At 39.6% G+C, this 15,262-nt stretch overlaps 1 protein-coding gene across 5 annotated transcripts in view; it reads right to left on the bottom strand.

The window, feature by feature from the left end:
* Positions 1-15,262, bottom strand: part of SRPK2 (SRSF protein kinase 2) — a 129,461-nt gene that overhangs the window by 38,894 nt on the left and 75,305 nt on the right. For all 5 annotated transcript variants that reach the window (XR_004061205.1, XM_030961107.1, XM_030961103.1 and 2 more), the window contains exon 3: positions 1,810-1,961. Coding sequence is in view for 4 of the 5 variants with exons in the window: in XM_030961107.1 (XP_030816967.1) it covers positions 1,810-1,961 (152 nt within the window). In the remaining variant the exon portion in view is untranslated. The remainder of the gene's footprint in view (positions 1-1,809; positions 1,962-15,262) is intronic.

Genomic DNA, 15,262 nt, shown 5'->3' with positions numbered 1-15,262 from the left:
TGCTCAGTCTTACAGGAAATCAGGGTCAGAAAATAAGCAAATCCTCTACTGAAGCAACAAAAGCACTGCTCTCATAGAAACAAGCAATGATCATGACCTCCAAATGAACCAAACCTTGAACCATCCTTAATGTACTTTAAAAAATTCAAAGCCTCAGGATCAGACAAATTCAGAAGAACCCTTATGCATACAGAAGTTCCCTTTAATTTTTCAGGAAGCTTACAAGTATTCTTAGTGTAATGTAGTTTATTTCAGAAGTATACAGACCTGTATACTGACCTGCTCTAGTTAAACAGGTTAACTCACAAGCAGGCTCTCTACTTAGACTATTTTTTGTTTTGTGACCTAGCTTCTGCAGATGCTGACATTTTGCAAGGGATACTGGAAAACAGACAACAATGGACAGCCTGAAATTAAATGCAGCCCTTACTTCAGGAAAGAATAAAGTCAGAGCTTTGAAATGCTGAATCTGAAGGAAATACAGATGTTTATGAGTACACAGATGTTTAAACAAACCCTTATTCACTGATGGAACACGTTAAAGACACCAAGAGAGTTATCTTATGAAACATATGTGTTTTAACACAAATAATAAAAAAACCAAACCAAAATACTTGAGCATGGTTTAGCAACATGTTTTTCTCTTCCCTGCTGCAGACTTTAACATCTAGTTTGAGTTTACTGTTTGGCTTTCACTATTAGCATTTGTAAGCCACTTATACATTTGAAATATAATATATTAATAAAACTTCTTACACCAAAATGAAGTAGTCATTTTCCATTGTTAAATATGTAAATGCAAAACATTTTTCCAGGCTAGGAAGGGGAATCCTTGAAATAGCACATTTCCAGGCTTCCACAGAAACTTCTGATGAAGAAGACATTATCACATTTGACACAGGAAGTGGTTTTTGGTATGAGGAATACAGAATACCAGATACAGTCAGTGTGCACAGAGTGCTTTTTGACTATTCAAAAATACTGATCTGAAGAGATAAAATTCTGATATAAGTATTCTTGAAATCTACTACAATAGGTAATCCAGAGTTGACAGAACTGTTACTTATCATTTTTTATGTAAGTACAGTGTACATTCTACCCTAATGGCACCAGACCTGGAACTTTAGCAGTGACATTAAAATAAATTTAAGTATTGACACTGTTGTACCACAGTCATGCTTTTATGCATTCAACCATATTTAAAACCCGAATATAACCAATACAAAAGTTAAGGAAATTGAGTTAAAATGAAGATGTAGAGAGCCTCAGACAACGGTGAGAGCTGTGAAAGACACCATGTGGAAAAGAAGCATGTAACATCTTAGGCTAGTGCAAGTGAGAGAAGAAAGGAAAAATAAAGGATATGGTTTAAAAAACAAATTTACATAATGCTCTTAAAGGCACAAAAGCATTTTAGAACAATTTGGAGTGCAGAAGAGTTGTTTGTCTTGGTTTTGGTGGTTTTGTTTCTCTTACAACTCACATGAATCAAGGGAAGTTTATTCTCTATTCTCATAATTGGGACATCATGAAGAATACAGGGATGCCACACTTGTATATCTACTGAAAAATGTATAAACAAGCTATGGCTAAGTGAAAAAGTAATGCTGAAGACAATTATAAATTAGGAACAGCTCATCATTTCAGGTCCTGATGCATAATTGTTTCAGGACCTGAAATGAAGAGCTTTTCCTAAATCTTTTATAAGTAAATTCCATAATTGAAGATCATCTCTTTAAAAATCCCTCAAGAACCAGAACCAGACTGGCGTGGCAGTGCTCAGCCTCACCAGCAGTGAGCTGCACTCACCTTTACAGTAATCTGCGGGATCCTCCTGCTCCTCATCGTCGGAGCCCAGAATCTCCTCCTCGGGCTCGGGCGGGGCAGGCTCCGGCAGCGGCGGCGGCGGGGGCGGCGGCGGAGGCGGCGGCGCAGAGGGGGCTTTCTGCTGAGGCTCGGGCCTGCAATGCACAGAGAGCATACTGAGCACAGAGCCACCTCACTGAGCTGCCCAGCCCTTCAGGGGTGATGGAAAACCAGAGAGCACACTGAGCAAAGACCCACCGCACCGGGCTGCCCAGCCCTTCAAGGGGCGGCGGCGGTGCAGAGGGAGCTTTCTGCTGAGGCTCGGGCCTGCAATGCACAGAGAGCACACTGAGCACAGAGCCACCGCACCGGGCTGCCCAGCCCTGCAGGGGCCATGAAAAACCAGAGTGCACACTGAGCAAAGAGCCACCTCACCGGGCTGCCCAGCCCTGCAGGGGCCATGAAAAACCACAGAGCACACTGAGCAAAGAGCCACCTCACTGGCTGCCCACTGCAGGGCCATGAACCAGGTCACACTGAGCAACCACCGCGACCACCTGAAAACATGCACACTGCACCCCGCGCTGCCCAGCCCTGCAGGGGCATGAAAACCAGAGTGCACACTGAGCAAAACCACAGTGCACACTGAGCAAAGAGCCACCTCACTGGGCTGCCCAGCCCTGCAGGGGCCATGAAAAACCAGAGTGCACACTGAGCAAAGAGCCACCTCACTGGGCTGCCCAGCCCTGCAGAGGTAATGAAAAACCAGCAGAGCATCTCATGTTCTCACTGTCACCTCTCACATCCCCTTTGGGACACCGGGGAGGCGTGCACAGAGAGGAACCTGGCCAAACCAAGAGCGGCTCCCACGTCAAAGAGCATGCAAAAACTCATTAAGTATAGAATCAGATACAGAAGAGCTTTTGAAATCCCTGATGAGCAAATGACATATAGAATCAGATCCAGAAGTATAGTATAATCAGTATAGAATCAGATCCAGAAGTATAGTATAATCACTATAGAATCAGATACAGAAGAGCTTTTGAAATCCCTGACATTAGACTCATCTTCTTGAGTACAACTGAGAAGAAATACTTTTGCAAAGAATATCAAGTTATTCAAAAGCTCCTGCCTGCTAGCTGAAGGAGGAAAGATCTCATTAATACAAAGCAAGAAATAATCTTCTAAAGAAACTGACCCAAACCTTAATGCACTTCTCATCTGTAGCTGCTGCCAACACTATGGAAAGTTTTATCAGTATACAAACTGAAAACATCTATTAGAAAGTAAGAGAAAAAACCTCATCTTCCTAGGTAGTCTATGATACTCATCCCAGGGCATATCATATGCTTTAATATGCACGAATTAATTTTTTAAAAAACCAAAACAAAACCACTAAAGTCTGACACCACCAGGCAAGAGATGGGTTTGTTTCTTTTTTTGTCTTGCAGCTCCTATATTTTTAAAGAAACAACCAAAGTGAAATATATTTTATATCCTGTTTCAAAGAAAGCTGTACTTGGTTACTACAAACTACTCACATTTCAAAACTGAGTATTTTCAACAGACATAAGTCCAGGGTTGCAGTGATATGACCTCTCTGTCATATAATTAAGAAAGCCTTCCCCAAACAGGTTGATGCTGTTACTTTCTGTATTCATACCTCTTGCAAATAAAAAGTATATACTTTCCAAATACATTTGCAAAGGAACTTAAGCACTTGTACCACCAAAAGCTGCTATAACTTACATTTACATCTACTTCAAATTAACCACATCTAAAAACCACCATATTAACAGTATTTTGTCCTTCATGTAATAAAAAAAGATAAATCTGTAGTTGGCTGATATTTCAGCACCTAGAATTAAGATCCAAATACTTCCTTCATCATGAGTAAAAACTGTACTTGTGTTTATCCCACTTCTAAGTCATCTTCCTCAGAATTCCTTTTCCTGTTAACACACTGCAATTGTTCAAGACAGACAGACAGACCATTTGGAGTCAAAGAGAACATGGCTGGCCAGAAACAAATGCCACTGGCAACACTCACCACCTGCACAGCAGCTGCCATTACGCCTTTGCTTAAAAGGACATCACTGCAAGCTGCATTGCATACTAAATTTATCTGCCTGCTACCCCTTTCACATAATAAAATTCTTCAGTCAATAAATGGTCAGATTTAAAAAGAGGTATTTTGAACTAATTTATCAATGATTTAAGTTACTATGAGAAATCTAATGAAGTAAAAGAATTTACATCAGTTTTAACCACATGCAACTAGACAGAAGAGAAAGAAGAAATCCATTTGTAGGATAAAAAATATTTGCAGGTGTTCTTACTCAAAATTATGTTGGTTGTTTGCTTCCCTCTTTCATTTTTGGCTCCCAACAGATGTCTTTATCTGGTACACTGACAGGAAACTAAACTGCAAATGGAAGGTTCAGCACATGTTCTGACCAGGTAATCCTACTACAAACCAGATTTCTGATCCTCCTGGTTTCATGGTGCCAGCAAGCTCCCAGTGACAGCTCCTACACCTGATCTGAAGTTTAAACCCAACAAACCATCACAAAAGGACCTACATTACAAACCCTGAAACTTCATCTGCTGGGCACAGGACCGTTTTGGATACACAGATCAAAAACTAGGAACACCTAAAAATAAAAATCTAATGGTTGGACTAGATGGCCCTAAAAAGTCTTTTCCAGCCTAAATGATTCTACAAGCAAGAAGAAGAATGCATAGCGAAATAGCCTGTACTTCATATATCAGAAAGCAGGGTGCCAGGAACATCCATCAGTGCCTGGACTCCTTATTTTGGATGGAACCATCATCTTACTTTGTTCTGACCATAAATATCCATATTACTATTTTGGTCACATGAAATGGTACAACTGTAGAAAAGTCCAGGGTAGGGTAGGGAAATGGAATGTGGTGTAAGTTCAAAAATTCACTGAAATAGGTTAAGAAAACAGGGTTCTTCTGAGTCCTTCTCGAGCTACTGTATTTGATTTTGATTTGAAAGGAGTTATTTGTCCTGTCTTCAATCCCAGTTGGTTTTTATATTCAGAAGTGTTTTCTTACTGTCCTTTGTGGACACCAGGAAGGAAGGAAAGATATTACTCTATTTGCTTTCGGAGTTATTTATGATTTTTATCTGATTTTTATTTTTTGTTATAACAAAGCACTGCTTTAAACTGAGGAAGATCTTGGGTTTACCCATTTAGCTTTGCTTGCATCTTCTGGAGCAATCAAATATTAGTACAGAAAGATGAGGGAAGGAAAGAAACATATTGAGTTACATCAGTCTGACTGCTAATTCTGCATTTTGGCAATTTTTTCCTCTAGTTTAGAATTCTTAGCAAGAGATTCCAACAGTTCTTTGGTTTTTCACTTTTACTTTTCTAGGATATATGTAAAGATCAAGTCTTCAACACTTCACTTGATGGCTTAAATTCTGCCTACAGGTTGAGTAACTCATCCTGGCATCCCCAATGCAATTGGCTTTTCTGCCAATTCATAGTTTCACAGTGTTAGGAAGGGCATCAATGAGAGAACTCCAGTTTTGCTATTTCTGAATGGCCTTTTACTGAATTGCAAAGATAAGCTATGATGAATGCTTCAACAACATCCTCATTTGCAATTTAGGGCATGAATATACAGCTTATTCAGCTTAGATTTCATTTTTTCCAGTACAGTCTGCTAAATGTAAATTATTTTTTTCTCTTGAGTAGACTTTAACATATTGTTGGTATTAAAAAATCCAACCATTTAGAAACCTGTGAGTCACAAACACAATCTCCATTTCCTTTTCAGAAATATAATTGTCAAATACTATTAGAACATAAAAAGCTATTCAACAACCATTATTTCAAGCTATTAGTCTTTCTTATTCCTAAAATGCTATGTAATGATATGCATTAGGTAACACATGCATGCAGAGATAAATATTAAACTTGTTTTTCTTTTTTCTGAAGTAATCACTTGGTACTCTGTGGTCTACCACTATTAGACTGTTCATCACCATCCAAGCATAAACACTTAATTAACACAAGAAGACAACATGCCATTTCTAGACTCTCAGTATTTTGTCAGCAGGTATGCAGAGAACTGACCATCTCCACAGGCAATGACAAACCTTATAATTGTATTGAAAGAAACACTAAAAACAATTAGCAAATACTAGCCAGCATTTTTTGTCTTTTAATTACTGCCTTTTCCATGGGCAAAAATAAATTTACAGCGAAGTCAAATCAAAATACAATTAAATCCTATTTTTAAACTGCTCTTAGGGGGAATAGTTAGTAAAATACAGAAGAAAAGCTGAAGTATTTCTCCTCTACAGTGAACTTGAAGCAAAATGCGTCAAAACCCTGCATGGAATCTTACAAAAATCAACTGCCCACTGTTATGAAACATAACATTTCTGACAATTTAATTTTACTGTTCTCCCTCATGGACACGTTGCTTCATGCTCCCAACTGGGTAACAGACAACAGTAAAAGCAATCTCCTTAACACTCAAACCTTAAAATGCTGAGAATATTATACTAAGAGAAATCCAGAAAATTCCATTCATTTTTTTTGTTGTTGTTGATGTTCTGGGGTCATTCTTCTGTACTGGAAAAGGTAAAACAAGAGCAGTGAGAGTGACTAAAATCACAAAATGCCTTCCATATGGGAAGCATCTGAACATACCAGAACTCTCCAGCCAAGAAAACAAGACAGCAGAGTACTACAAAATCTAGAGAGATACAGAGAAGGCAAATAGGAAATGGCTGTCCACTGCCTCATCCCATACAAGTTGAGCCAAGTTGACAGAAAACTCAAAAAAAAAAAAAAAAAAAGACTCATGCAATATGATGGTAAAAACTAAGGTGAACTTTTCTCCCTTGGGTATCATGGATATGAGAAGTTATTCAAGTTCAAATAGGGCTTAAAAAACCTCATGGAAGAAAAAGTAACTGATGGCTAACCCAGCACTGCCTGTGACTCTGAAGCCCAGCAGCCTGGAATGTGGAAGAGCATTCAGCACACTGGGGCACAACCCTGCACTCCTCCCCAGGAGCTGCTGGCTCTGCTCCTGGCCACAGGCAATGTAGGAGCACTGGGGTCTGTCCTCGTGCAGTCACTCCATCTTCAGACATTCCTTTCTTTTCCTCAACTAATGAATGATCTCCATTACTAAAAAACAAAAGAGACTTCAGGCCTCTTTATCATCTGAAACCCTCACAGACAAAAAAATATATTTTCATTATGAAGTAACGGATGAGAATGTCTTACAGGCAAGACTGCTATAGAAGAAGACTACCTGAGGAAAACCTCCTGTTCCCATGAGGAACAGGCATACAACAGCAGGAATTCCTCTCTATGGACACTGCACTGCACTCAGGGTGACTTCTCTTAGGTTAACAAAGCTTTACCTTGAAAGTGGCTAAAACCTGCACCTGGATTCTCCTACATTTAGGAAAGCATCATTTTAGAAGGAAATCAGACTGGGTCAAATGAAAAAACACTTGGGAAAAATAAATTTATCAGATTAAGACCTACCTCAATCTGAGGGAAAAACTAAACTTCCTTTTAAGATTTTCAGATGAACACAACCAAAAACATTTTTTACTATCAGAAAATGCAATTATAATTATGTCAAATTACTTCTTCATATATCAAATAAAATACGGAATAAACTATATTCTAGTTTATATGAACCTTTTGCCATGTCCACAGAGGTTCTACAGGGAATTTCAATCTGAAGTGGTAAAGAAGAGGAAGCAAGGGGGAAGGGTGAGCATCAGAAGAATTACACTGTAAGCCTCCTAAGAAATGGGAGCTTTACAAAATCTACTACTGAGTATGGGTCCATCTCTTCATCTCCTAAAAGCAAAAGCTTTTATGCTCCTGGGCAAGGCTCTCAAGGTTCTGTAGAGTTAAAAGTCTGAATCTCCATACATAAATTTCTTACAGCTGTTATTAATTGCTGAAAGTCTCAGCTATTTGGATCTCTTTCTCCTTTGTACAAATGGTGCCTGCTTTATGAGCTGAATTCTTGCCTGCTCTTTTTTCTCAAATGCAAATTTAGCTTAATTAGACAGGTGCCAGCTAACACTGAGCTCTTTGAACCGGAGGCAGCCTTAAATGGAGGCTTTCTAAATAAATTCACACACATACAACAAACAACAAAAAACACAAGAAAGATCAAAAGAACTCTGAAGTTATCACTCAAGGAACAAAATTATGTTGCATGTTTCAAGTAAGATTTTAAGTGGATTGTAATTCAGAATATTTTTAAATTTTAATAGCAATGATAAATAATTTGTAATTTAATCATTCTTTTTAATTATGCCAGAGGCCATTTTGCTGTTTTCAGAAACAAAGTCTACAAATCCACAAGGAAACAGGGCACAAGGAGATGTGTTTTTAACTAACTCCAAGAAATTGTTGATGTGAAATTCCAGGGACAGCTTTGCTATACCTGAAAAGCACTATTTGTGTTCCTACTGTAGTACAAAACTGTACTACAATCTCCAATTCTAGGAAATTTATGCAAAAAAAGAGAGAGCACTGGTATGTCACAAGCATGAAGCAGTTTCTATATCTGGTCATTATAAAAAAAAATTATAATTCCTCCTGGGACTGTTAACATTCCTTCCTAGGATACCATCCTACCATCAAACATTAATAGAAGCACCAGTAAAATCCCTCCCAGAAGGGAGCAGGCTGAGACATGGTAGCTTTTGTAACCTCAAAGAGCAGCACAGAATTAATTTTTCAGTCCCATCTTACTTACTAGTCTTTTGGAGGCCACCTTGGGCTTGAATACACACTCAAAGTCCCAGTGAAATGCCAAGGAACGCTGCTTTCTTCCATTCCAAACAGCAGCTACTACAAACAAATGCCATTTCAGCAGCAAGGGCTGCAGTTTTACCACGCCCCAGCCCAGCCCAGTCCCACAGGAAGGGCACACTGCCAAGGGCACAGCTGAGGGGACCCAGCAGCAGCCTGCCATTACATCAAATCACATCCAGGATGCAGCAGTAAAGTCTGCTAAGTTGAGGAGGCAGCTCTTATGGCCTTTCTCTGATAAAGTTACACCATGTTCCCTGAAGTAACCAGTTTCAAGCTCTGAAAGTCAGTCCCAAATGAAATTTTGTTCTCAAACAAATGCAATTCTGTTAAAATGTTCTTAAGACAGTAAACCAGAAGCCCAATCTACCCAGAAAACCTCCAGCTTAAATGGACTTTAAAAACTAATGTTTTCTTCCTCAAATACTGTTTTTCTCAGAGTTGTATGTTCCAGACAAGTATCCATTACAGACTTGCAAAGGAAAAATAGTCAAGAGTTAATTAAAACACACAGACCCACCTGGCAGCACAATGAGAAAATATATAAATAGATACTCAGTAGCTTGTACCTTACCTGTCTTTCTAGTCACCAGTGAAGTGTTGTAAAGGCTGAGAATGTTAAAATCATAGGATATTTTGAGTTGGAAGGGACCAACCAGCAACACCAAATCCATCTCCTGGTCCTTCAGAGGACAGCCCCAGAAATCACATTGTGTGCCTGAATGTTTTGGCCAAATGTTTCTTAACTCTGTCAGCCTTGGTGCTGTGACCATTTCCCTGGGGTTCCAGTGCCCAGCCACTGTCTGGGTGAAGAACTTTTTCCCAATATCAAACCTAAACCCCCTTGGCTCATGTCATGCCATTTCTTCAAGCCTGTCACTGATCACGTGAGTGAAGAAATCAACGAAGAGGTGACTGTCAGATCCAGCTTCACAGAGAGACATCAGGCACTGGGCAACCTGAGACCTGAGGAGCTACACCTACCATCAGGTGTGTCTGGATGGAGACTCAGGTCACAGCTGATGCTGTGACTCCAGCAGCTACCAGGGAACGAGTTCTGAGGCATGACCAGACTAACCCTGAGCAAGTGTTCACTGCTGAGACTGGGGATTGGGGTGTCTCTTTGTGCCCTTCTGCACCAACTACTGACTCTGTCCATTGCCTCTCTTAGCAGCCCCCAGATGTCATGGTCTGCTTCCTGGGTACCATGTACTTGATTCTTCCACTCTGACAGCGGAATGGCCCCTGTGGAGAGGAGCCTTTCCTCATGCCCTATTTACCTGCTGTGGTTGCTTGCACTCACTAGGGGCTGTATTTCAGAGGCATGGGTGTGGTTACACTGTTTTAATCTCCCACCACCACTCTGGCAACACCCAAGTCTCATCAGGAGGTCCCACAAGAGCTTCTGGCTAAAAAAAAATGGAAATTCCAAAGAGCCAAAGTGGAGAAATAGAGCTGTCATAAATCCACGTATTATGTACTGTTCAATGAAGAATACAGTTTCTTATATATACATCCTAACATGTCAAAATAAAACTTCCACCTGAAGTACATCAGATATGGAATAGCACTCCAATGCAATGATAAAAAATGCTAAAAAACCACCTAGTCTCATAAACCACACATGAAGCTTCAACTTCTTCAAATCCTCTTGCAACAAGAACTCCTTCTCACCTGCAAGGCTTCTTCCTCTAAGTGCAGCGACCTCCACTTCTGACCAACAAGATGACCTGACAGAGAACACTAGCAGATGGTGACAGCAATGGCCACTATTTTGACTTCTTCTCCCCTCACCATGAACGCACGATGGATTGCTTTTAACAGAATGACTCACGAGTGTATAAATGGAAATTAATTTTTGACTTTCTTTCTGGCATGTTATGTTGTAGTATTTAATTTCTGCCTTTCTCTCTGGCGTGTTAAATTATAGTGTCTCTAGTCTTTCTATTAATAAGATATATTCAGGAAACATGTTGTTGTTGCTTCAGTATCCTACAGTTGCCACTAGCAACAAATTTACATGTTTTGAAGGAGAGGGGGAAGAATCACCCTCTGCTCTCCAACAGCCCTGACCCTGGGGAAGTCAGCAGACTGAACTTGATTTGGCACCAAAATCACTTAAGTGACTGACCATTTGAGGTCAAATATGGACTGAAATATGAATTCGTAACTATATTACAAATAGGGGATTTAGTCTTTATCATAAGACAGTAACTCCTTCAAGGAAGTATATATTCCATTTATATGTTAGACACCATATGAAGACAACTGAAGACAAATGAAGCAAAATGAGCTGAAGTAAACCAACAAATGCAGAGTTTCACTCTCCCTTTTACCCATTTAACACCCTAGTAGAAAGGATTTCATAGGAATAAAGAAATCGTAACCCTTCACTTAATATCAAATGCAGTCGAGCAGCAGAGTACTTCTTGCCTTTGGTTGGTTGGTTGTTTCCCTGACCCCTAAAGCACCCTGGTAAAATGTAATCTTGACTTCATGTGATCATCCCAGAGCAAAAATGCATTTTTCATGTCCACATTTACTTAATGTTTAGAAGACCCATTCATCCCATTAAGGGCAAATGCATCATGCTCTGGATTATGTCTGGGAACTCAGTTCTTCAGGCAATGGGAAAAGGGTAAACAGGCATTTTGCATTGGACATAACTGGCAGGTGAAAAAAAGAGAGCTTGAAGGAACAAGATTGCATGACTAAGCCAGCAATTAGAAGAACCTCTCTGTCTGCTGCAAATACAAACATTTGCTGCAGTGATAAATTCTGAATGCTCCAGTTGGAATTCTATTGATACCAGACTTCTCATTAACCTTCTTTTCAAGAAGCCGGAACAAGCATTTTACATGAACTCTTTACATTAACACAACTCCTTTTCACTAACAGGTTTTCTTTCTAAATAAAGAATTGCACTCAATCCTTTAAAAAACACACAACTCCTCTCCCAAACTTCCAAATCCCAGTAGCATTTCCTCTATAAAAGAAGAGTTTTAATAAATCTCTGTGTTCACAATTGCTACCAGCTTCCATTGCAGTATCATTAAAACTGATAAAAGCAAGCTAAACAAGCAACTCAAAACATTTTAACTATTAGACATAAGTTGCAAAGATGCCTATAATGCAAAAACTTCTTGCTAGTGTTCAATAGTCAGTTATATTCTTCATATTTTAGGTATATGTGGTGATAAGTACAATATATGAAATGTCTGCTTTGACTTTCTCCCTGTATATCGCTCATTCCGGTTAATTTAAGCACTAATTTTCCTAAAAGAAATAAGTAAAAGCAGCAAAAAGATTGCAGGGTCCAGCTGCAGTCAAAAGCAAGCAAATGGAAAACTCACAGATGTTTTTCACAAAAATTCATTATTACCCAAACACAGATAAATAACAAGCAGCTGGTTTTAGCTTCATGACCAGTTACTAAATCTTTTTGTCTTCTTGTCTTCATAGAGGCAGTAGCAATTATTACTCTTCAAACACATTAAAATACTTTTTTATTTTGATAACTTTGATAAACTGATCTTTAGGAAAACAGTTACTTAAGCTCAATGGCTTTAAAAGTTTCTTTTTTTAAGTGCCTAGATCTCTGATTTATTTTTTTTTAAGTTTACTTTTCATACTTCTTAAAGCAAAACTGAAGTTGATCTCTTGCCCAGCAACCTCACAGAACATGGCATATTCTATTTATTTTATGCAGATGTTGTTTCCAAAAGCCATTGCATCCAGCACGCTCTCCTGTCACGTTCCCTCAATGAAGAGGCCGTCATTCTCACTCTGTAAGACACCTCCATGTGTCCTTTGTCTTTCCAGATGTTTCCAGGGAAATGCCTTTCCATCCCTTATTCACATCAACCATTTGTCTTAGGGGCTGTAGAGGCAAGTTTGGACCTTTTCATTCTTTTTAAAGCTTGCAAGTGAAGGATGTCTCATTCGGATCTTCAATAAGCAAGCAGCTATTTCAGTAGAGTTAGGAAAGTCACCCCAGTATTACAGAGCACTGTCCAGCTGGCTTGAATGAGGCAGTTTTGTATACTAAATACTGTGATAATTCCTGTTGAGATTTTCAGAATCTATTTTGTGTCAGCAAGTCTGAGAATAAGGGTTATCAGACCATCTGACTCATCCCAGCCTTGGCATGCTTTACCTCACAGCATGGATGCTGGATGACTCACTTATTGGAATATTCCTATTTCCAACAGCAAGAGAGAGTCTCATCCATGGTGGAAAAGCACTCAAGGAATCCCAGCTGTCATCATATCCCAGATGAACTGCCTCCCTTGTAGAGAAGATACAAGTATTCAAGAGGCACCTGTCTCCAAGAGCGAGATCTTTCCATATCCTGTGTCTCACTACCAGAATGCTGTGACTGAAGCTTCCTCTACCAGGGCAGTAAGTAAAGTAAACTCTCCAGCTCAGGAAAGGAAGCTCACCTTGTAAAGGTAAATTCTGGACCCAGTTTAGAAAAGGACAGCAACTATTACTTCCATGAGGCTACAGCCTCCAGTTAAATTCTTTTCCAGGGGTAACCTTATCTCAGGGTTTGTCATGGAAGGACAATGGTGTCTGTTGCACCTGATCCCACAAAGAACTCTGAAAAACTGAACAACTTTCCTGTTCTAGGTTTCAAAAGTCAAAAAAAGTCCAGAATAATTGGCATGGCACAGTAAAGATCAGAAACACTGTGGTGCTGACTTCTAATGGCAGTAAAGAACAGGGACAGCATGACTTCAAACCTGTAACATTTTACAAGAAGAAACTGAAGTCCAAGGAATGTGGCAAGCTTACTGCTGCTGAAAATGTAAATGTTAAGGTGTTATGGTGGTGACAAAGCTTCTGATCTGACTGGTGCTAAAACTATGACACATTACATATGTTTGTGATGTGCCAATGCTGTGACTTTCACTGAGACAGTGTCAAAGGCAGCTGAAGTCTTCTCTGCCACTGGCTCAGTAACAAGCCTCAGAGAAGTCTTCAAGCTATGGAGACTCTCAGTAATAATGAATGGTAAAGAGCTGAAGAAAACTGTAAGTTGAAGCACTATGTTCCAGGAGATGAAGCTAAGAACTGGAAACATGGAAGGATCATCTCCCCTTATGTACCTATGGTTACTGCAGAGGCAAAGGTGGTTTTCTCCTCCTGAATGAAGATGTGAATATGCAGTCAGTGCCGCTGTGCGCAGAGGCCATCACTGAGAGTTTTGATTTGCTAAACCTCTGAAAACATGATAGCTGAAGCACAGGCTGATTGCAGGATGGGATGGAGATATTCCACTATAAAATGAGACATCTTAAATCATCAGCATGACAAGGCAGCCAAGCCTTGGACAGCTGTAAAATGCCTTTGAGCTTAATCCTGATTGATAGCGTGGATGCCAGACATAGGAAAAGGCTAATATTCCTCCATGAACATTTTATCTACTTGGATTTCTACAAGAGTTCCAGCTAGGGTAAATCAGTTCCCTTTAGACATTTGATGAATTGTTGCTAGGCAACATCAGACACAGACTAACTGTATAGTGCCAGGGTTGGGAAAGAAAGATGATGATTCATAGGGATGAACAGAGCCCTTCACACTTCTAAAGAATACTGCTTCCAGTTTGGTTAATCTTCTCAGAAGGTTTGACTTCCCAGAACATCCCACTTCACCGAGGTGGAGCAGTACTTAGCATGTAGGAGGAATACAGAAATGCACAGAGATCACAGAATCACTGGGGTCAGAAAAGACCTTTAAGGTCATCAAATCTAACCATCAACCCAGCACTGTCAAGTCCACCACTAATTCATGTCCCTAAGTGCACATCTATACATCTTTTAACACCTCCAGGGTTAGTGACTCAACCACCCACTCAACAGTCAGGATGAACAAAGCTTCGCCCTAGTCACATCAGAACTGCAGGATTAAGAAATCCCTCCCCTAAATGACTCCCAGTACTGAGTACCACTGAAGGATAACAGAGGGTTGAAAAAGCAATCTTTTGCAAATCCAGAACCAGAGCAACAGGACTGCCATTAAAAAAAAAAGAAAAATATTTCTCTTTAAGTCTTTGTGACTCTCTAATTTCTTTGTGAAAATCATTTGAAAGGAGTTCAGAAGGTGAAAACTAGAATGAAAATGCTAGGAGACTATGCCTCAGTCTATTTTGTCCCTGTTCTGCCTCAGGACAAAACTTCCTTTGTCCTCAGTACACACTGCTATTTCCATGCAAATACATCAGTTATAACTGTGTATATATTTAAGGGCAGCTTTCTATAATATTAGATAAAATGAACAGTTATTTTCCTATTGCGAACAGCAAACAGTAAGTTTCAATTTCAATTGTTAGACCTATCTACCTATCCAACAAATTTATAAAAATTGCTTAATGTTTTTGTGCCTTGAAATACATTTCCTGTCTAAAAATGTAGGTCTGCATCTCTTCCCTTGCATAAAAATACCAACCACAGCACAGCATCAGCCTTTCTCCCAGTGCCACCGTGTTGCCATGGAAACTGGACCCGATTTTTACTGCCAACATAGGTTCCATGTAAGCAGGAAATGAGCTTAAGTAATATTTATATAATATGCAACAGAGAACATATATACAACATTCAGATTTCATTGGA

The sequence above is a fragment of the Camarhynchus parvulus genome, chromosome 1A (assembly GCF_901933205.1).
Source record: "Camarhynchus parvulus chromosome 1A, STF_HiC, whole genome shotgun sequence".
Classification (NCBI taxonomy): Eukaryota; Metazoa; Chordata; class Aves; order Passeriformes; family Thraupidae; genus Camarhynchus; species Camarhynchus parvulus.
This window is presented reverse-complemented; position numbering and strand designations above follow the sequence as displayed.